At 43.2% G+C, this 22,677-nt stretch overlaps 1 protein-coding gene across 3 annotated transcripts in view; it reads left to right on the plus strand.

The window, feature by feature from the left end:
- The window catches only part of LOC124043637 (angiopoietin-1-like), a 69,045-nt gene extending 47,152 nt beyond the window's left edge, over positions 1 to 21,893 (plus strand). For all 3 annotated transcript variants that reach the window (XM_046362426.1, XM_046362425.1, XM_046362427.1), the window contains exons 7-9: positions 1,076 to 1,242; positions 15,740 to 15,870; positions 19,347 to 21,893. In XM_046362426.1, coding sequence (XP_046218382.1) covers positions 1,076 to 1,242; positions 15,740 to 15,870; positions 19,347 to 19,510 — 462 coding nt within the window. In that variant the 3' untranslated portion in view covers positions 19,511 to 21,893. The remainder of the gene's footprint in view (positions 1 to 1,075; positions 1,243 to 15,739; positions 15,871 to 19,346) is intronic.
- The last annotated feature ends 784 nt before the right edge of the window (positions 21,894 to 22,677 follow it).

Here is a 22,677-nt window from a genome sequence, read left to right on the forward strand (position 1 = left end):
GAAGCACTAGTGTTTGACTCCAACCATCCCTGCCTTCAGCCAGGTTTCCAGAGATGAAACGGGAGTCACAAGGGGTGGCATTGTCCAGCGCTAAAAGGCAGATCTTTCAAAGGAGGGAGTCGGATTGAGTTGAGGTCGTGGCCCAGCCACTTTCTAATTCCACCCACACAGCAGGACGTGTCTCAGGCTGGAGGAATGCCCCATATTTACTTTCCCCCTTCCACTCTCCGAATCACCACAAACACAGACATCTCCGCCTTCAATCCACCCCCAACCCTTCCCGCCAATCATTAATGGAACAGTCCAGAGCTCCAGATCCGTCTCTAATACTCCCCATTGCAGGTTAGTTACTGCTGCTGCTGTCAAAGGCCCTTTGTCTACGATGGGAGTCGTTTGTGATCACATGTAAACGTGGTAATTGTTGAAATGATATGAGAAGGCATGCATGGCACTGCGTGCGTCAGTTGTCGTTCTTCTGGACTGTGTAATATAGAGGGTTTATTACGCGTTTGGTTTGGTGTGGGTTAAAGGGTGGAAAAGGTGCTTTGTGTGCCTTTTATCAGCCGGACCCAGTTTACGCTGTCATAAACAGGTAGGGCTATTCATGCGCGGTTTCATACTCTGTGTTCCACTGTATGAAATAATCCATGTTATGTGTTGTAATGTCCACCTGGTTTCACATTGTTTCGCTGGGTTGAGTGAGTCTCTCTCGTGGCAGTCACTATTAGTGAGACCAAGCCAATGTGCATGAACAGAAGAGTGCGCATAAGCATTTATTCGGTATAAAGGGACATTATCAATGGTAGACACGATAGCCCGGTCTGAAGTCAACATTTAATTTGCTTTGGCGTCAACCCTGAAGCAGTCATTGATGATGACATCAAAAAAAAAAGGTCTGAAATAATAACTGACAAAAATGTTTATAGAAAATGGTGGAGAGATTGCATCTTTTCCAGGAAGACCTTGGAAGAGATCGGGAATTACTTATATCCTGTATCCCGGATTTGACAGTAGAATTCCTTATGGGCCTGAGTGATGACTCTGGCTTCCTCTTCCTCTTCTTCCTCTGTTGTAGGGCTTCGGGACGGTTTCTGCAGAGCACTGGCTGGGGAATGAGTTTGTATACCTGCTGACCAGCCAGAGGCAGTATGCCCTCCGTGTGGAGCTGACCGACTGGGACGGACACCAGGCCTTCTCCCTATACGACCGCTTTCACATCGACAGTGAGAAACGCAACTACAGGTACTACGAGCTGTATCTACAGTGCCTTCAGAAAGTATTCATACCCCTTGACTTATTCCACATTTTGTTGTGTTTACAGCCTGAATTCCAAATGGATTAAATATTTTTTTCTCTCACCCATCGATACACAATTACAACGTGAAAACGTGTTTTTAGTTATTTATGCAAATGTAGGAACATGAAATACAGAAATATCTAATTTACACCCCTGAGTAAAAACTTTGAAGAAGCACGTTTGGCAGTGATTACAGCTGTGAGTCTTTATGGGTAAGTCTGTAAGAGCTTTCCACACCTGGATTGTGGAACATTTGCTTATTATTCTGAACCAGATTTTCCTCTTGGATTTTGCCTGTGCTTAGCTCCAATTCCATTTCTTTTTTTATCCTGAAAAACTCCCCAGTTCTTAGCGATTACAAGTATACCCATAACATGATGCAGCCACCACTATGCTTGAAAATATGGAGAGTGGGTACTCAGTAAAGTGTTGTATTGGATTTGCCCCAAACATAACACTTTGTATTCAGGACAGAAAGTGAATTACTTTACCACATTATTTGCAATATTACTTTAGTGCCTTGTTGCAAACAGGATGCATGTTTTGGAATATTTTTTATTCTATACTGGCTTCCTTCTTTTCACTCTGTCAATTAGGTTAGTATTGTGGAGTAACTACAATGTTGTTGATCCATCCTCAGTTTTCTCCTATCACAGCCTATCAAACACTGTAACTGTTTTAAAGTCACCATTGGCCTCATTGTGAAATCCCTGAGCGGTTTCCTTCCTCTCCGGCAACTGAGTTAGGAAGGACGCCTGTATCTTTGTAGTAACTTGGTGTATTGATACTCTATCCAAAGTGTAATTAATAACTTCACCATGATCAAAAGGATATTCTGTGTCTGCTTTTTTTTACCCATCTACCAATAGATGCCCTTATTTGGGAGGAATTGGAAAACCTCCCTGCTCTTTGTGGTTGAATCTGTGTTTGAAATCCACTGCTTGAGTGAGGGACCATACAGATAATTGCATGTGTGGGGTACAGAGATGAGGTAGTCATTCAAAAATCATGTAAAACACTAGTATTGCACACAGAGTGAATCCATGCAACTTATGTGACTTGTTAAGCAAATATTTACCCCTGAACTTATTTAGGCTTGCCCTAACAAAATGATTGAATACCTATTGACTCAAGACATTCCAGCTTTGCATTATTTATTAATTTGTCAAAAATATCTAAAAACATAATTCCACTTTGACATTATGGGGTATTGTGTGTAGGCCAGTGACACACAACATCTCTATTTAATCGTATATTGATGCGCCTCAAATTCATGCTGCCACTACTGACTCATATCCAAAATGGAGACATTGCTGACATTCTCTAGTCCAAATTCCTTCTCATATAATGGTATCGTATGTCATAACAGATATTTATATAAAGTAAAGTGTCCCCCCCCCAACTGATACTTGGTTCTTGAATAAGGGGTACAACCTTTTTGCTTCTTTTAGAGGGTTAAATATGCTTCAAACTGTGGCAGATGCTTGGATTCGTTAGATGTGTAAAACTACTGGAATGTTACAGAAGGTTCCGAGGAATCAAATGTCTCTGAGAGGAGATGGTCTGACAATTCCAATTGAGGTGATGCACCGGATTTGTAGTCCTTTCTGATAAGAAGCTACTTCGGTTCCTAAATGTCCCTCCTTTCAACTTTAGATGGACTTCTGTTTATTTTCCAAAGATATTATAGCCATTTATGTTGCCGGAAAGGGAGACACTTGCAGCATAGCTGAAAAACCTATACTTCAATGGTGTTTTGCAACGTCGGGTAGAGAGCGAGGCGACGGTCATATCTAATTTGTGGAAATGTCTTGGATTATATGACGACAGGATTTACTTTAAGAAGTCCGCCTCTTAAAGGGTTAGGACCTGGTGCGCACACTCTCTTGGTTTTCTCTGTGAGCTACAGAAATGTTACGAATAACGCTAATGGGAAAGGTCAACCAAGCTGTTTTGATTTGCTCTGAGACTAAATTCGGGTTTATTTGTCCCATTGTAAGGATTGGATAACTCCCTTTTTACCTCTCAGCGTTTGATACTGACCACACAGGCACTGACTGTGTTTGGCAAAGGGAGATTTGTTAAGTGCAGAGGAGGACAAGGGGTGATAATTCAGGTATGTTTATCTCTGTAAAAGGACACTTGAACAGGGATAGTGATTTATTTCCACTCAAAGTACATTATTTTGGACTATGTGGTCTCCCTTCCTCCCGCTCTCTCTCTCTCTCTCTCTCTCTCTCTCTCTCTCTCTCCCTCACACACAAAAAATAAGCAAAGAGCCGCACACATACTGTAACCTCTTTCTATTTTGATGGGGGAAACTGTGGTTGTTCGTGTCTTCAGGGCAGCAAGAGACGTCTTTGGGCCTACACTTTAGTTTTAGGGAAGGAAGGCTCGTCTGAAGTCGGACTGTTCAGGATTGAGTGGAGCAATCTAATCGGCCTGCTGATCACTATAAATAGATTTGTTCTCGCAACTAGTTGTGGTATGATAATCACTCATTGCTTCTCAGGAACATTGGCCAAAACAAACCAGAGGTCCAGGCCTCAAACAAACTGGTTGGAGAGGGCTGCCATCTATGTTCGGGTTCTCCTCGGCTCTGGCACCTCCCCTTCGGAATCCCAAGCAATCTGCGACAAGTTGTTCAATTAGCATTTGTTGTGCTGAGAAGTACGAGATTGTAGCGAGAGATAGCATGACATTTTGTTTTGTTTTTGGATTCTTTTGGGCATCGGTGGTGGGGGCTTTACTGGAACTTCACAATCTACACTGACGCAGACAGACATGTTTGTTAAGACACATAAACAAAAATAGTACGGTTATGCACACTCACACACACAAACAAACACATACCGGCCCACAAACCCACACGCAGCCGTTGGAAACCGTAGAGGGCGATTTAAATATGTCGTCCACCGATGTTCGAGTGTTGCCCATTTGTCATAAACAATGTGAAGCTTTGCCAGGAAATGTTTGCTTTACTGCCAGCTCCTTGCTTGTGTCTAAATATCAAGCCAGACAAATCGATCTTGGTTAGAAAGAAGTGAAATGATTGCCCGGAGAAATAGAAGATTCTAATCCTTAATCTAAATCACATACAGCAAGGGATAACTGTCACATGTCTTACTGTTCTCCCTATTTTAAGGATTTCCAAAGCACAAAGGCTGAGTAAGACTCGTCAACACTGTTTTGTTCAGTATCCAGCCAGCGTAATAAATCAAATATAATAAAGCTATTAAATCAATACATCGTAATGTAGATCTTGGTTATTCAAAACATATCTGTGAGTAGGTAGTTGGAGAAGTGAGTCATTTGGCCTGGCTCTCTTCTCGGGGTGTGACATAGTCATTTCCAGATGACACGGTAGCAGTGCATTGTGGGATTGATGCAGACGTCTTGGAGAGTCTATGCAACTCTTCCCTTTTCATTGTGTTGAAGCTTTGCTTAATGATGCTTGTGCTGGCAATAGCTTGCGCCCATATAAACATGAAATCATCTGATGAAACAGTATCAGTATCTCGTCAGTATTACAGCAAGGGAATACAGTGTTTGTGAAAATATTATCACTCGTTCTGACTTTTAAATATGAAGCGGTGTGTGCAGCTACTTTTCGTCTTCACAATTGCTTTTCTCCCTCATATTTTCCCATGATGTAAATGACTTATTTTACCCCAAAAAGGACAATGCCTACCATGCCCGTATTACAATATACTGTAAACTGGCGTCAACGATACTGCTTAACGTCACTGTACAAACACTGTTGACATTGTTGAAAGAGTGTTTACGGGCTGACCTTGTAGATCATAACTACACAGCTCCCACTGAACCATGACCACACAGGCTTGAGAAATGTTCTTTTTGGTTTTCGCTCCATTGTCAATCAGGTTACCATAATTGCTGAATGTTATGTCTCTCTGTAAACCATACAAGGGAGCAGTCTATATAATGGACTGAAATTGTTAGCTTGGTGAAATAGTGGGTTGCAATTGAAATAGTGTGTTGTACAGTAATTTAGTCATGACCCGCAAATAGCATTGTAGTTAACTCCATTGTATCAACACATTGTAGTTAACTCCATTGTATCAACACATTGTAGTTAACTCCATTGTATCAACACATTAGTTTGATAACACTCATTTATCAACATTTACAGAATGGGCCTCAAAATGAGGTCTTAGACCCTGTTAGGTGTCTTATTAGAGAAAGATGTAGGGAGGAAAGAGCAGGAAAGGAGAGGAGAGAGAGGGGGGGGTTTCCTGGGAAAACAGGCTGATGGGAAGAAAGAAATTCTTACTACCGACGAGCAGGGAGGGGAAATAGATGTTAGATGTCCATAACACAGCCAACATTTGTGGGACCATCATTCAAATGACAGAATACATGAATTTAGTTACTCATCTGTTAACACGTTATCGATGTTGAGGTCTATAATTCCTAAGAATGTAACAATCAGGTCAATGGATTTGGGTTCAAATTGTAATTTACCTAAGAGGATCAATACTGTCCAACAACAGCATCACTTACTGTTGTTGGACTCATCAACCATTCACACTGCCAATCTGTGGACGGATCTCATTTCTAATCATTTGTGTCTAATCTTGTTTTACTAAGTTTTGTATAATAATATTAGAAGAAAATTATGGTTGTAAATTGTTTCGAAGGTGTGCTGTGAACTAAAACATCAATGTTGTTGCAAAGTGACTTACAAATGGATGGGGCCTCACATTAAGTTTTTTCGTTTCCAGGATATTTTGTGTGTGTGTGTGTGTGTGTGTGTGTGTGTGTGTGTGTGTGTGTGTGTGTGTGTGTGTGTGTGTGTGTGTGTGTGTGTGTGTGTGTGTGTGTGTGTGTGTGTGTGTGTGTGTGTGTGTGTGTGTGTGTGTGTGTGTGTGTGTGTGTGTGGACTGGGAGGTCAGGGAGAGTATTTCCGGGGGTCGGCCAGGCATGAGATAGCTCCACATACATGTTATTCCTCATGGGACGGGGTCAAGTAGACAGCCATCAGTCAGGGGTCAGAGTTGATAACATGACACACGCTACAGAAGGGCTCTGACCCATGTCTAACATCCTTTTCAACATATGTCTGAATAGTGGCCCTGTACCACAGTGGTCCAAGGGAAACATTTGACATATTGAAGTACTGAATTATGGAACTGTTTAGGCTACTCGTTAATCCTTTATAGGCTATTTAGAGTTTCAATAAATATAAAATACTAACTACAGTAGGAGTACTTTAGGATGATACATTTTTCTACATTATACATTTCTTGCTATTTTTATATTTTTTTCCCCCTGTTTCATGATATCGAATTGCGATCTTGTCTCAACACTGCAACTTCCCAACGGGCTCGGGAGAGGTGAAGGTCGAGTCATGCGTCCTCCAAAACATGACCCGCCAAGCCATGCTTCTTAACACCCACTGGCTTAACCAGAAAGCCAGCTGCACCAATGTGTCGGAGGAAACACCGTTCAGCTGACGACCAAAGTCAGCTTGTAGGCATCTGGCCCGCCACAAGGAGTCGCTAGAGTGCAATGATCCAAGTAAAGCCCTCCCCGGTCAAACCCTTCCCGAACCTGGACAATGCTGGGCCAATTGACTGGGACTCCCAATCACGGCTAGTTGTTACACAGCTGGGATCGAACCCCAGGCTGTAGTGACCCTGCGATGTAATGCCTTAGATCACTGCGCCACTCGAGAGAAATGTAAACAGAATCTTTGCAAGGATTCACATGTTATTTTGTGTCTGAGTTTATTTTACTGCATTTATGCTTTAATGTTGCATGTGAAGATTTAATGCATCACCCTAAGCATTAAATAAAACAATCAATTCTGGATTAAAAATAAATAAAACTATGTTTAAAAAGCTGTATGGGAGTTGCTAAACATATGCACGGACACAAGTGAGGTTTACAGCTAAACGCTCCCCTTCTTCACATGTACGCCGAAATCCTCTCCGTTGGAGAAAAGCACTATATGTTTGCTCTTCAACTGACTATTACATCTTTATTCAATATCCTTTCTCTCCAACCAGCCAAGTTCCCTAAATCCCGGGATTTCTCCATATGATAATGGTAAGATCCCTGGTGGAATCAGAAAATCCCTCAGATGTATTTGATGTAGGGATTTGGAGGAGGACTTGGCAACAGGGGGATTGTCTAGCTCGGCTGTGACCCCTCTGTCCTAGCCTCACACTGAGATGGGATCACTGATACCCTTAACTCCTAGAGCTCAGTTTACTCATCCAACACTCATCCGCACTGCAGTCTGCCTGAGGCAGCAACGCTGAATACTGTCTATCTGTAAATCAAATGCTAAGGTAGCTGTGTTAAACGTTATGCTGTAAATATACAATTCAAAGATCATTTAGGTGAGAGGCTGTAGTACTATTCTGATATTTTATTGCCCTTCCGTTGGGTTGCGGTTTAATGTTCTACTTGAAAGACATCAACAGGGCATGCATACAGTATTATCTACCTCGGTGATTACAGTCGGTGTCAACTTGGAAAGTAAAAAATGGTGAGTGTGTGTGCACGTACGTGTGTGTCCGTATATCTGTCTGTCTCCATGATGTTATTTGACACCCAGCGGCAGGCGAGCGAATGGGCTACAGCCAGACACCTCTGGGTCGAAAGTGATCCATTGAGCATGGTGATTAACCTCTGCTATGAGCCAATCAGGCTGCGGTTTAGCAGGCTAATGACTGCCAGGTGTGCATCAACACACACTGCCTGGACCTCAGCAGGTTTGGTTGTCTCCAACCTCCTTCTCAGACAGATAAAAGGAAGGAAGCCAGCAGGCTAGGTTGAACTGTGTCAGTCAAGAGATGAAAGACGCAAATTTGAAAGACTGCCACGATTAGTGTTATGTTACACACATAAAAGGAGAGAGAAAAATACACCTAAATCATTATGTAGTGTAGGATAATGGGCTTTAGAGTCATCAAAATGTATCAGTTGTAGTCATCCAGAACATGTTATTTTTTCCCTCCAAATATTTAACATATTTTCCCAAGTTGACACCATCTTTTGTACAGGCATACATACTGTATATAACAAAAGTACACGTGGTCTCCCGAGTGGTGCAGCGGTCTAATGCAGTGCTAGAGGCGTCACTACAGACCCGGGTTCGATCCCAGGCTGTGTCCCAGCTGGCCGTGACTGGAAGACCCATGAGGTGGTATACAATTGACCCAGCGATGTCAGGTTAGGGGATGGTTTGGCCTGCCAGGATGTCCTTGTCCCATTGCGTTCTAGCGACTCCTTGTGGCGGGCCGGGTGCATGCATGCTGACTTCGGTCACCAGTTGTACAGTGTGACCTCTGACACATTGGTGCAGCTGGCTTCTGGGTTAAGCTAGCAGTGTGTTGAGAAGCAGTGCGGCTTGGCAGGGTCGTGTTTAGGTGGTCCCGAGAGGGGGTTGCAGCAATGGGACAAGATGGTAACTACTAATTGGGGAGAAAAAGAGGTAAAAAATATGTTATGTTATGATGTGCTTCTCTAGAAAAATCCCTTCAGAATGTCAGTACTGCATAATAAAATATGACACATACTGTATTCTCTCATTGGCTGGCCTTCACTACATATCCATAGCCAAACCCACTGGCTCCAGGTCATCTATAAGTCTTTGCTAGGTAAAGCCCCGCCTTATATAGCACATACAACTACCTCATCCCCATATTATTATTTACCCTCCCAGTATCTCTACTTGCATATCATCATCTGCACATCTATCACTCCAGTATTAGGGCTAGGCGGGACAACTTCCTGTGAAACTGGAGGGCGCGCAATTCATATAAATAATCATAAAAATGATGGATATTAAACATTTCGGTACATACAAGTGTCTTGTATCGGTTGAAAGCTAAAATTCTTGTTAATCTAACTTCACTATTCGATTTAGAGTAGCTATTACAGCGAAAGAATGCCATGCGATTGTTTGAGGACGGCACCCCACATCAAAATATTTTTCCACCGTCACAGGTTTCATAAATTCACAAATAGCAATTAAATATTAACTTATTTTTTGAAAATCTTCCTCTGATTAGTCATCCAAAGAGTCCCAGCAATAACATGTAGTGTGGTTTTGTTAGATAAGAACATTTTTTTATATCACAAAGTCAGTTTAGTTGGCGCCATTGACTCGTTCAACTTGCAGAGAAATTAATTTGAAAATCTACCCCTAAACTACCCCTAAGTCAAAATACATTTCTATTTACTCCTCCGATAAAATGCAAATCAAACTATAATATTTCCTACGGAAAGACGTATGTTCAATAGGAAACCGATTTTAGCAGGTGCGTCTTGTCTTCATGGCACGCCCAAACACGAATTTCCAAGACTGTGTCCCTGTACTAAAACTGATGACAAAAGCTGAAAAAAAGGTGAAACTAAGTCTGGGATACATTTTTTGAATGGGGCATGCTTATTTAAGGAAAGCACTTTTAAAGAGCAACCAGGCATCCTCTACTGACGGGATGAGGTCAATATCCTTCCAGGATACCTGGAAGGATATTGCTGAAGTGATATCGCTGAAGTGTTTTAGGAAGCGCTTGACAGTGATGAGGGGTAGTTGTTTGACCGCGGACCCATTACAGAAGCAGGCAATGAGGCAGTGATCACTGAGATCCTGGTTGAAGACAGTAGAAGTGTATTTAGAGGGCAAGTTTGTCAGGATGATATCTAAGAGGGTTGTACCTGGTAGGTTCCTTGATAATTTGTGTGAGATTGAGGGCTTCTATCTTAGATTGTAGGATGGCCGGGGTGTTAAGCATATCCCAGTTTAGGTCACCTAACAGTATGAACTCTGAAGATAGATGGGGGGGCAGTCAATTCACATATGGTGTCCAGGGCACAGCTGGGGCTGAGAGGGGTCTATAACAAGCGGCACGGGTGAGAGGCTTGTTTCTGGAACGGTGGATTTTTAAAAGTAGAAGCTTGAATTGTTTGGGCACAAACCTGGATTGTATGACAGAACTCTGCAGGCTATCTCTGCAGTAGATTTCAACTCCGCTCCCTTTGGCAGTTCTATCTTCTCAGAAAATGTTGTAGTTGGGGATGGAAATGTCAGGATTTTTGGTGTCCTTCCTAAGCCATGATTCAGACATCAGGGTTCGCGGAGTGTGCTAAAGCAGTGAATAAAACAAACTTAGGGAGAAGGCTTCTGATGTTAACATGCATGAAACTAAGGCTTTTGCGGTTACAGAAGTCAACAAATGAGAGCGCATGGGGAATGGGAGTGGTGCTGGGGGCTACAGGGCCTGGGTTAACCTCTACATCACCAGAAGAACAGAGGAGGAGGATAAGGGTACGGCTAAAGGCTATAAGAACTGGTCATCTAGTGCGTTCGGGACAGAGAGTATAAGGAGCAGATTTCTGGGCGTGGAAGAATAGATTCAAGGCATAATGTACAGACACGGGTATGGTAGGATGTGAGTACAGTGGAGGTAATCCTAGGCATTGAGCGATGATGAGAGAAGTTTTGTCTCTAGAGCAAGCAGTTAAGCCAGGTGAGGCCACCGCATGTGTAGGGGGTGGGACAAAAGGGCTATCTAAGGCATATTGGGCAGGGCTGGCGGCTCTACAGTGAAATAAGACATTAATCACTAACCAACACAGCAATAGACCAGGCATATTGACATTAGGTAGAGGCATGTGTAGCCGAGTGAGCATAGGGTCCAATGAGTAGCAGTAGGTGAGTCAGGGAGCCGATTCAGTAGTAGCTGGAGACAGCTAGCAGGCCGGGGCTAGCAGATGGGCCTTCGGCGACGTCGCAACGGAAGAGCCTGTTGGTATTGTAGCCCAGGAATTAGCTGGTGGACCTCTTTGGCTAGCCGGGAGATGGGCCTAGCTCGAGGCTAGCTTAAGGCTAACCGGTGCTTGTTTCGGGACAGAGACGTTAGACAGAAGTAGCCACTTGGATTGCAGCTAGCTAGCTGCGATGATCCAGTGTAAAGGTTCAGAGCATGCGGTAGGAATCCGGAGATGTGGTAGAGAAAAATAAGTCCGATATGCTCTGGGTTGATATGTGCAGACTGGCAGGTATTGACCGAGCTAAAGCTGGCTGGTGTCCGAGTTAACGGTGATCGCTAGCAGTGGCTAACTGACTACTAGCTAGTAGCTGGTTAACTGGCTAGCTTCTGATGGAGGTTCCGGTTCTAAAGTATAAAAATAGCAGACCGTACCACATTGGGTGAGACGGGTTGCAGGAGAGTATATTCAGTCCGTAGATGGAAAGTGAGAATGAAAATATACACTAAATATATCAGGGGAAAAAACGGAGGAAAACAATATTTACACGGGACAAGACAAAACACACATCCGACTGCTACGCCATCTTGGAACAAATCTGTGAAGTCTTGGAAATGGGCTGTGGCCTGGCCTATCCACAGGTTGTTTAGCCGCAGTCTGACTCGTCTCGTGGAGGGGAAAGACATATTTATGATGTTCTCTATTTTGCAGTGTTTGGGGAGGAATGCCGCCTCCACTGAGCTCGCCTAATGTATGGACCTCTATGGCAGGCGTGACTTATAGCACTTTGGGGCTGTGTTTTTTTCCCCCAGCTATAGTGGAAGTCTCTGTTAAATGTAACAGTCGCTGGTTGAGCCTTGGTGGTTTGATAGAGCCTTACAGATACAGGAACTCAATTACTGCTAGCTTCATTACAGGCAGAGGGGTGAATTCAATCCAAACGTCTCTGTGAAATATGCTGCATAAATGCAGGTTTTAGGTAAGCCTAATGCAAGTGGTTGAAACGGAAGAGAAGTGAGATAGATGGCAGCAGTTCTATCTTGATGTTATTCAGCCTAGAATGAGCAAACTCTACATACTTTGTAGGACCAATATGGCCTAGCGGTAAAAGTGTTGTTCCGTGCTTCTAAACATGGTGTTGTAGTTTTGACTTTACACTACTAATAGAGTGTTGCCCTAATGCATTTCATCATGCATCTTGGAGTGGGCTTTAAAAGCATTGTTGAAGACTGCAGGCAGGTTGCTTCCGTGGACGAGTCCATGCATATCGTGTCATTTGGCGCAATAGAATACTCTATATGGTTCGGCAAGGATGTATTGACTATATTTTGGGAAAGCTTGGCTATTGTTGTCCCTTCAAGTTTCAAAAGATCACTTAGTTTCATAAAACAACCACCCTCAACTGACCCCAATTTTGGTCACAAGGTAAAAATCTGTCATTCTGCCCCTGAGCACGGCAGTTAACCCACTGTTCCCCGGGCGCTGACGACGTGGATGTCGATTAAGGTAGCCCCCCCCCCGCCCCTCTGATTCAGAGGGGTTGGGTTAAATGCGGGACACATTTCAGTTGAGTACATTCAGTTGGACAACTGACTAGGTATCCCCCTTTCCCTTTGCAATACTCCAGAGTCCTTTCCTTATTGCGTTCGAAATCAAAATCTGCAACAAAGTGATAATAATGATGTGTATTATTAATACTATTACCATTTGTATTCCTTTTGAATATATCCTAATATCCAACATCCGGCGATGAAAGAGCACTAACAAACCAGCATCCCCTTTAGACATTAGCAGAATGAGATGGCAGGACACCAACACTTCTTCCCTCAGGCTGTCATTGAGAAAGCCCAAATCAATCTCCCACAATCCAACATTGTGTTTATTAATGAGCCTTGGCCAATCTCATTTGCTCAAGAGCCAATCAGATCGGCTCGGTTGGTCCTCAGAGGCTTTAAGGGTCCCGCATCGGTTGCGCAGATGTTTGACACTAGAGATGAAATACAGCCTGTGACACGACACGTTAAACGTTTCTGCCGAGAAACAGAGACTGCAGAATAACTGCACTCACACAGGAAAACCGTCTCTTCCTCTTGAGCAACTCTGTTGCTGCTGCCTCAGATCGCCCTACTTATCAGTTGAGCACATAATAGACACGACATGACAGGACGCAGATGTCAATTGGAGTTGGATTAGCTGGTAAACTGTCTGGTAAATACACAACACACCCATTCAATACAGACCAAAACGAGTTAAAGGTCAGACGAGTGTCATGTGGAGAATCCCTCTTCATGGCGTGTCTTGGCGATGTTTCTGTGTGCGGTCATAAGGCTGTGTAAATGTCTTCTAAATACACAGCCTCTGTCTGTTCTTTATCGGAGCAGTAGCAGGCTACATCCTGGACTGTGTGGGCCAGGAATTAGCATAAGTTACACTGCCAGGAAATCAAGCTGCGTTTTGGGATATGAGAGGTATAGGCCCTACGGTAGAGTATCTGCGAGGACTTCTGTTGTCTTGAAGGGTCAGAGTCGTGCTTCGGCACGTGTCACAGATGAAGACTAACTACTCCCACCACGCACTCACACACACACACACACACACACTCAACTCCGACCCCCATAAATGCACACTATTTCATCACCCCACTCCCATGTCTAATTTCAACACGTTCAATTCATACGACCTTTCTTTGATTTCGATATAACCACTGATTAGAGCCATGACTCTCCACTACATAGTACAGTATTGGTTTAGTGGCTTAGTTGCATACCGAACAGTGACATAGTCACTTCTTTCACCTCTCCCTGTACAAATCATCCATCTACACACCTGTCTAAAGACTTGCTCCAAGAATACACACCACTGACCGTTGTCTCCACTTCATGAATCTAACCTGAAACCACATGGCTACAAGCGAGAGCGTCTGCTAAATGACTTAAATGTAAATGTAAGTGTCAGTCAACCACATTTTGAGGGGCAACGGAATTGATCTTTGCATTAATTCGTTGCACATAGATTTTGTAAGATACATTTTACCGCCCTTCAGTTGCATGGGGCATGTCGTCTCTGGCTACACACTTTTCTTACCCACAACACTGCCACCAGTATTGCAGGTGAATACCCCCCCCCCCAAAAAAAAAAAATAATAATCAAACAGCCTATCCAACCTTTCTCATAGGAAAAAACACAACTTGACCAAGACTTGTTACCCACCTACTCCCCTGTCCATTCCGATTGACGCCAATGGATCTCAGGAAATGATTTTGCTCAACAGAATATGATTCAGAGTGCAGAGCAGACACATTGGCAAGGTCCTCTAACAGTGTTTATTGGCTCTGAGAGTCCATCTTTGGGGAGAGAAAGCTCTTAGACATGTGATAATGTGGGTTAGAGAAGGGCAGGCCACAGAATGAGCTCCTAATGATGCAGGTCACAGCAGGATAGAGAAGACCTACAATACAGCATTTCTGCTCTCATACCAAGAGTATGAAACCCTCAAGTGTGTTTAGACACATATAGTTCCTATTCGTTTCCAGTTGAGGAGAACTGTTAGGGGCTGAGTGGCGAGAAAGATTGAGTCGGATCTGATAACGGTAGTCACGGAGTGGGTGGATCGATGAGGAAAACTCTGAGGTGTATGGATTGGAGTCATTGACTCTATTGGATCATTGAATCAATCGTCAGCAGGCTTCCAACGTTAGTCGATGTCAAGTATCCTAATGACATCGTAGCACAAATCTGCATTTGAGATGCAAGAGTACGCTTGTCAATCACCTCCTCAATCAACACTGTCTTGTCTCCTTCCAATGCCAGTCACTCAACCTAAAAATAGAACACCACAAAACGCATTGTTCTGGGGACATGGCAGATGTCCGTAGATCAGCATGAGACAACAGCCCAACCCCAGCCACGGTGCCTCCAGACTGGGGCTCCGTCATGCTGGTCCCCCCTCCCCATCCTGTATGTTGCCCACTGGTTAACTGCGTCTCTCACCAGTACATCTGGAGCCCTGGTTGATTTACAGGTTCCACATGTGCAGGTTAAAGTGAGACAGCAGGCCTGCCATACTGTAACATGCAGTGTCTTAGGGTTAATATGCTTTCTCTCCACAAAAATAACCTACTATACGGTAATAGTAATAGGCCTGTCATAGTAAGCGCAGGAGGCCTCTGTGATCATTCTGACAGAGAATACTGTATCAATCTGTACTGTATGAACACAGGAGGGAAGACAGTGGGCATAGTGCATACACACAAGGAGGGACATTGTGCATCTGAGACATACAGGACTAGGACCAGTAGGAGAGTAACAGTATGTAGCCTACTTGATGGTACCTCAGTGGGCTGTACCTGGGTCAGCCCTTAATGACTTGGTCTTTGGTCTCTCTGCTCCTGTTATACTGTAAATGGCTGCTTTGAGCCCTGCAGGTAAAAAACGTACGTTCCAGACAACTCTGTCTACCCTTCTCCCTCTTTTCTCTCTCTCTAATGCGTTTATGTTGACTCAGGTGGAGAGACTGTTTGCAGAGCACATGCACACAGTCAGTCACTGCTGAAAATATAACTCTCTCAGGAGGTCTCTTACAGTTTGTTATGTCTTCTCTCCCTCTAAACCCCCTCTTCTATTCCGTCCTCCTCTTCCTGTATTCTTCTCCACTCTCCCTCTAATCCCCTTATTCTGTCCTCCTCCTCCTCTCAGACTGTTCTTGAAGAGTCACAGTGGGACAGCGGGCAGGCAGAGCAGTATGGTGATCCACGGGGCAGACTTCAGCACCAAGGACATGGACAATGACAACTGCATGTGCAAGTGTGCCCTCATGCTCACAGGGGGTAAGTACCAGTGTCCCCATAATGCACCACACTGCAGTGTTGAAAATCTAGTTTACCAAGCTGCCAATTACGTCACAATGGAAGACGTTAAGCTACCCCTTAAAGTTACTTTGAAAAAGTAGTTTACTACATCCAAACGACTTAGGGATAAATAATAATATCTAAATCTGAAATGTCATAGACTACAAATTGAAAGAACAGGTCACTCTGGGGTCATATGTTAAAAGAATGTGTAATTTAGCCTATTAAACACAAAACAAACGATGTTTCAAGTGAGAATTGGGCAGGTCTGATGCCGAAAAAGAAAGGCAATTCTTGCCTACTTCACCCATAATGCACTATTTAGCAGTAGAGGCTGCTGAGAGGAGGACGGTTCATTATAATGGCTGGAACGGTGCGAATGGAATGGTATCAAACACCACTCCACCAATTCCGCTCCAGCCAATACCAGGAGCCCGTTCTCCCCAATTAAGGTGCCACCAACCTCCTGTGCTATTTAGTGATCTGGCAAGGGAGACCCCATAATGCACCACACTGAGAGATGGCACAAGAAGAGTCCCCACAAACCACCACCTCATGGCACAAAGGAAGATTCATCTTATACTGAAGAACATCATAAATGCAACATGCAACAATTTCAACGATTTTACTGAGTTACAGATCATATAAGGAGATCAGTCAATTGAAATTAAATCATTAGGCCCTAATCTATGGATTTCACATGACTGGGCAGTGAGTGAGTGGGTGAGTTTTTCCCCACATAACGGCTTTATTGCAGACAGAAAGACTCAGTTTCATCAGCTGTCCAGGTGGCTGGTGTTAGACGATCCCACATGTGATGAAACCGGATGTGGAGGTCCTGGGCTTGGGTGGTTACCCGTGATCTGCGGTTGTGAGGACGGTTGGACGTACTGCCAAATTCTCTAATATGACGTTGGAAGTGGCTTATAGTAGAGATATTAACATGAAATTATCTGGCAACAGCTCTGGTGGACATTCCTGCAATCAGCATGCCAATTGCATGCTCCCTCACAGCTTGAGACATCTGTGGCAATGTGCTGTGTGACAAAACTGCACATTTTAGAGTGGCTTTTTTACTGTCCCCAACACAAGGTGCATCTGTGTAAAGATCATGCTGTTTAATCAGCTTCTTGATATGCCCCACCTGTCCGGTGGATGGATTAACTTGGCAAAGGAGAAATGTTCACTAGCAGGAATGTAAACACATTTCCTGGACCTTTTATTTCAGCTCATGAAACATGGGACCAACACTTTACATGTTGCGTTTATATTTTTCCTAGTATAGTAATGCATCCTGGTCAATTGTCTAGAGAACTTGGTTCTACTACAAGACCAGCCTGACTCCGCCTAGCTCAAACCCTGACACTTGTTTGGGTTAATTTGGCACGGACCTGTGCATGTGGCATTGCACCACAGTACAGAGTAATGAGGCATGTGTGGAGCTTACTGCATCCTCTAACTTCTGCACCCACCACTCAACACAACAGCACATAAGGGATTTCAAATGAGCATCACAAATGTCCATGAGCCGGGCACCAAGTGTCAGGGAGATTCAAAGTGACTCTAATTCTCGGGCAATTGTATCCACTCCGATCTAAGGACCGCATATTTTCCTCATTCAACCAGCCAGTCTCACAATCCAGCAGTGTGCTTAACAGGGTACTGACTTTAAAAATTTTTTTAAACCATATTCACTGTAATAATATTTACATATTATCAGTGCAGTAGTAAGCGATGGGGTCAATAGACGCATTGAGAAAAACATTAGTAACCAAAGAGGAGAAAAAGATTAAGGAAGTAAAGTCAGTATGGCAATTACTTACATCAGAGGAGGTTGGTGGGAGGAGCTATAGGAGGACGGGCTCATTGTATGACTGGAATGGAATAAATTGAATAGTATCAAACACATACACCAAATGGAAACCACATGTTTGACTCCATTCCATTTATTCCATTTCAGCCACTGAAATTAGCCCGTCCTCCTATAACTCCTCCCACCAGCCTCCACTGACCTACATACAGTGCATTCGGAAAGTATTCAGACCCCTTGGAACAGCCTTATTCTAAAAATTGATTTACTCATCAACACACAATACCCCATAATGACAAAGCAAAAAAAGGCTTTTATACTTTTTTAAAAAACGTAAATATTGCATTTACATAAGTATTCACCTCCCTGATCAAGGCTCTTCTCCCCGAAGGACAATTCCTTCGACCTCGTGGCTTGGTTTTTGCTCTGACATGCACTGTCAACTATGGGATCTTATATAGACAGGTGTGTGCCTTTCCAAATCATGTCCAATCAATTGAGTTTACCACAGATGGACTGTAATCAAGTTGTAGAAACATCTCAAGGATGATCAATGGAAACTGGATGCACCTGAGCTCAATTCAGAGGTATTTCAGTTTTTAATTTGAAATACATTTGCAAAAATTCCGAAAAACCTGTTTTCCATTTGGCGTTATGGGGTATTGTGTGTAGATTGATGAGGATTTTTTTGTATTTAATCAATTTTAGAATAATGCTGTAAACAAAATGTGGGAAAAGTCAAGGGGTCTGAATACTTGCCGAATGCACCGTACATACATACAGTACAAGCTCAGTCATACTAAACAGACCTAACCCAGGCCAACTGTATGTTCATTAGTGTACTGAGGTGACAATGACAAAAGACTATCCGGTTCTGGAAACAGATCAACTGTTTCTAACGGGGGCAGCTGTTTTTACAAGATAGTAAAATCTCGGCCCTGGAAACACAAGTCACAGGGAACCAATGGGAAACCTTTATCAACGTGACACCCATGCTAAAGGCAAGGACAGCGGTACTAACTGTGGGACTCACTGGTAGGTCTTCTGTGAAATGCCACAGCCCAAACTGGCACTGGTATTTAGGCCTGAGGGGAAAGGCTATGCCCCAACCTCCGACTGACACGTCACACCAGCCACACGATGAAATGCAAAGATTTGTGTTGCTCATTTTCATGTGCTCTTTGGTGCTAGTAATGTATTTGGATTAAAAAAGTATATGCAAAGGTTAAGCGAGAAGAAGAAAGGGGTGCAACTGCGTCATATGCAGGGAATGCAATTCTTACAAATGCCATGCACAACAGAGCCTATTTGAGCCCATTCACCTTTACCCTTTCTCTAAATACCATTGGGTGTAAACAGGTCCCAAAAGTGGTTAACAACAGGTATCGGCAACCCCTGTGTACCTACACCACAGTGACCCGATACCTTTGTGATCATGTCTGAACCACTGCTATAGCTAGTGCCGGAGTTCACGTAGGCACACTGTCCAAGGTTCAACATTACAGAACCAGGACAGAGAAATTCAATGTGAAGTTTACGGTCTTTCTTTTAGCGTTTCATACACACTAATGTCTGTTTTTGTCATAGGGGTTTAAAAAAAATCTCATTCTCTCCCCCCTCTCCCCTCTGTTCTTGCTCTGCCCAGGTTGGTGGTTCGACGCCTGCGGCCCGTCCAACCTCAACGGAATGTACTTCACCAAAGGGCAACACGTCGGGAAGCTAAATGGCATCAAGTGGCACTACTTTAAGGGTCCCAGCTACTCGCTACGAGCAACAACCATGATGATTCGACCACTGGACTTCTCATAGACATCAAGTGCATCTGAAATGGCCCCCTATTCTCTATGTAGTGCAATACCTGGTTCAAATTAGTGCACTATATAGGGAATAGGGTGCCATTTCAGATGCAGTGTTAGACCTTCTGCCCACGCTCTCTGTTCGACCACTGGGACAACTATATTGGGAGGAACGCTTCCTGCTTTACCCTGTTACTATCGTCTCGCCATAACGACTTTGGAGTTTGTTACGGAGGTGAACTCTACACCACCTGGCTGTTGCTTGGTAACTATACTCCAGGTGTCGGCCTGGAAGTGGTGTGGTTGGAGAGAAGAGGGCTTGTGGAACGAGAGGGGTCCCGTAGCTGAACTGCGACTGGTGAACTTGCTGCGGTTGGAGGACATACTTTAGCTTTGCTCTTTTTTTATTTTTGAGGCATAAACTCAAGTAGAGTTCAGCTCTCAGCTCTCAGCCCAGGCCTGTGGACTACTGGACTCCTCTCCTTTTTTGGGAACTAACTGCAACATGGCAGCTTTGTCTGTATAGGTAGACTACCCGTAGACTACATGAGAGACTGCATAGACTCTTTCAGACTACATGACTCCCTATGAACTCTGTGCATCTGGAATGTCCTCACAACCATACGGGAGATATATACATTTTTATAGAGGTGTGGCACAAAGACATTGGGACAGTGAACAATGTTTTGTATTTCTTGCTTTTTATTCCTATATAGCCTAATACATTTGGAATGACGTGATGTTTTTTAAAGCTTTTTTTTTTACATAAGCCTCTCTGGATCGTTTCTGGAGAGGAAAAACCACAAGCTCACAGCTTACAAGGTCACCTTCCATATAACATGTTGGTCTAATATGTACTGCGGACGCCAAAGGCAGTTCTGAGAAAAAAGTATGGCTCAGTATACGGTTTTGCTGCCACTTATATAGTTGTTGTCCTGACAGAGTGCAATGATTATCTTCAAAGTTCAAGATGCCATGTTATTATTGGATTTGGCCACGGATGGGGATTTATCTGCATTTGCTATTGGCTGACAAACAACCAATGGTTGCCAAGGCTCAATATCTGTTGGTGTGTTTGTTGATTCCTCATTTAAGTACGAAAAAGAACATACTGTAATGAAGGCAGGTTGCATGTAATATTAAGTCAACTGGTATAACTGTGTATGAGAAGGACAACATTATTTGTTCTACCAAACCAATTGAAGGTAGTGTATATTATATCATACTTATCTTTATCTTATGTATATCTGTTTGATAATGGTCAGTTTCCCATCTCAAGTACTGTCATACATCTAGCCCCCTAAAACGTATATGGACATGGATGGTGTAATTCTAACTTTCCTGAGAGATTTGAAATCCTTTGGACATCACATTTGGATGTTACATTTGAAAACACTATAGTATTGGGCAATAGCAAAGTCTAGATGATTCGGACCATTCCGACCACGTATAAAGCCCTACGAGAAATGGTGAGTGCTTGGATCGGCGCTATTAGAGTAAACTATAATAATCTACTCAACAAATGTGTTACCAGTTGTAAATGTTGGCCTAATTGAAGTTATGCTGTCTACAATGACTCGATCCACAATCGCATACATGTTCCCTTCAAATGGTACTCCTTGCTTTTGCAATCCCATGGCTTTAAAAAGGGGAAGAGGTTATGTTATGGAGTAATCACCTTTTTATGACTTCGGAGGTGCTGTAGGGGCCTTGACAGAAATGTGGTCTGTCCATATTTTGAGCTCTTAACCACTGACCAAAAGACACGTCCCGTTTTATTGGAAACGCCCCACAACGTCCCTCGAATGTTTCCTTGCTTAGACAGACGACCGCACTAAAAAACTCTATATCAAGACGGATCTGTCTCTTTCATCAATGCAGCTCAGAAACTGTCGTTTTAATAACGCTTAGCTGAGACATAAAATGGATGATTCATTTAAGTGTAGTGTGTGTACTTGTATTGCATTACTGCCAGCATGAAACAACAAGAAAGAATATACGGTTTAATATACGGTATTACTAAGGGTAGGCTGCATATACATGTTGAAGAAGGACACATGGTATCTGGAACACATTACTATGATATTTCCATGTTTATTAACATACTCAAATTGTATAATTTAATGAGTGCATATGTAAAATTACTTTCCTGAGGAAAGCTACTCCTTTTCGTTTTTGTTCCTCCAGAATCACTGTGGTGTTTGAAGTTGAGCATAAAATATAGAAGTAATAATAATAACAGTTGAGAAACGTGCCTTAAATGATTCTGCTTTTACCTCATTAAACTGTCGATTTGCTATTTTATTTAAACTACATTTTTTTGTAACAAGTTGTCAAAATGCCATGTTTTTGGACGAAATAAAAAAAGCATGTGATGCACTAATGTTTTCAATCTGGTTCTGCATTGGGTGTTTTTTTTAATGTACAATGTGTTGATTTTGAAACTGACCGCTTTTGGAGTCACAGGTCTCTCTCACCGCAAGTTCCTTTGACACATATACTCTCAGTTCCCACTGGGCACACACTGGTTGAATCACTGTTGTTTCAAAGTCATTTTTCAATGTATTGTGACATGTGATCAACGTGGAAAATACATTGGATTTGAAAAAAGTTATCAACCAGCACTGTTTTCATCTATATTCAACCAGCATTGTAAAAGTTGAGATTAGGGTAATCGTCAATTTAAATACATTAACTTGTTACGTCAATCTAATTTCCACAACCATAAGAACTATGTATACGTATCATGACTCAGGATAAGACCCAGATACAGTCAGTTTGAATGTTTCACAGATGTTTATTGACCAAACAGGGGGCAGGCAAAAGACAGGTCAAGGGCAGTCAGAGGTCAGTAATCCAGGGCAGAGTCAGTAAGGTGCAGAACGGAAGGCAGGCTCGGGGTCAGGGCAGTCAGAGGTCAGTAATCCAGGGCAGAGTCAGTAAGGTACAGAACGGTAGGTGGAGCGATGGAATTCACACTTCTCCGCTGTCACAAAAAGCTGGTTCTCCAGGAGGCGTTGGAGAACCTGTCGGAAGTTGAGCACGTGTTCTTGGGCGGAGTGGGAAAGACGAGGATGTCGTCGAGGTAGATGTGTCACGTTCTGACCTTTATTTCCTTTGTTTTGTCTTTATTTAGTATGGTCAGGGCGTGAGTTGGGGTGGGCAGTCTATGTGTGTTTT

This window comes from Oncorhynchus gorbuscha, linkage group LG09 (assembly GCF_021184085.1).
Source record: "Oncorhynchus gorbuscha isolate QuinsamMale2020 ecotype Even-year linkage group LG09, OgorEven_v1.0, whole genome shotgun sequence".
Lineage (NCBI taxonomy): Eukaryota > Metazoa > Chordata > Actinopteri > Salmoniformes > Salmonidae > Oncorhynchus > Oncorhynchus gorbuscha.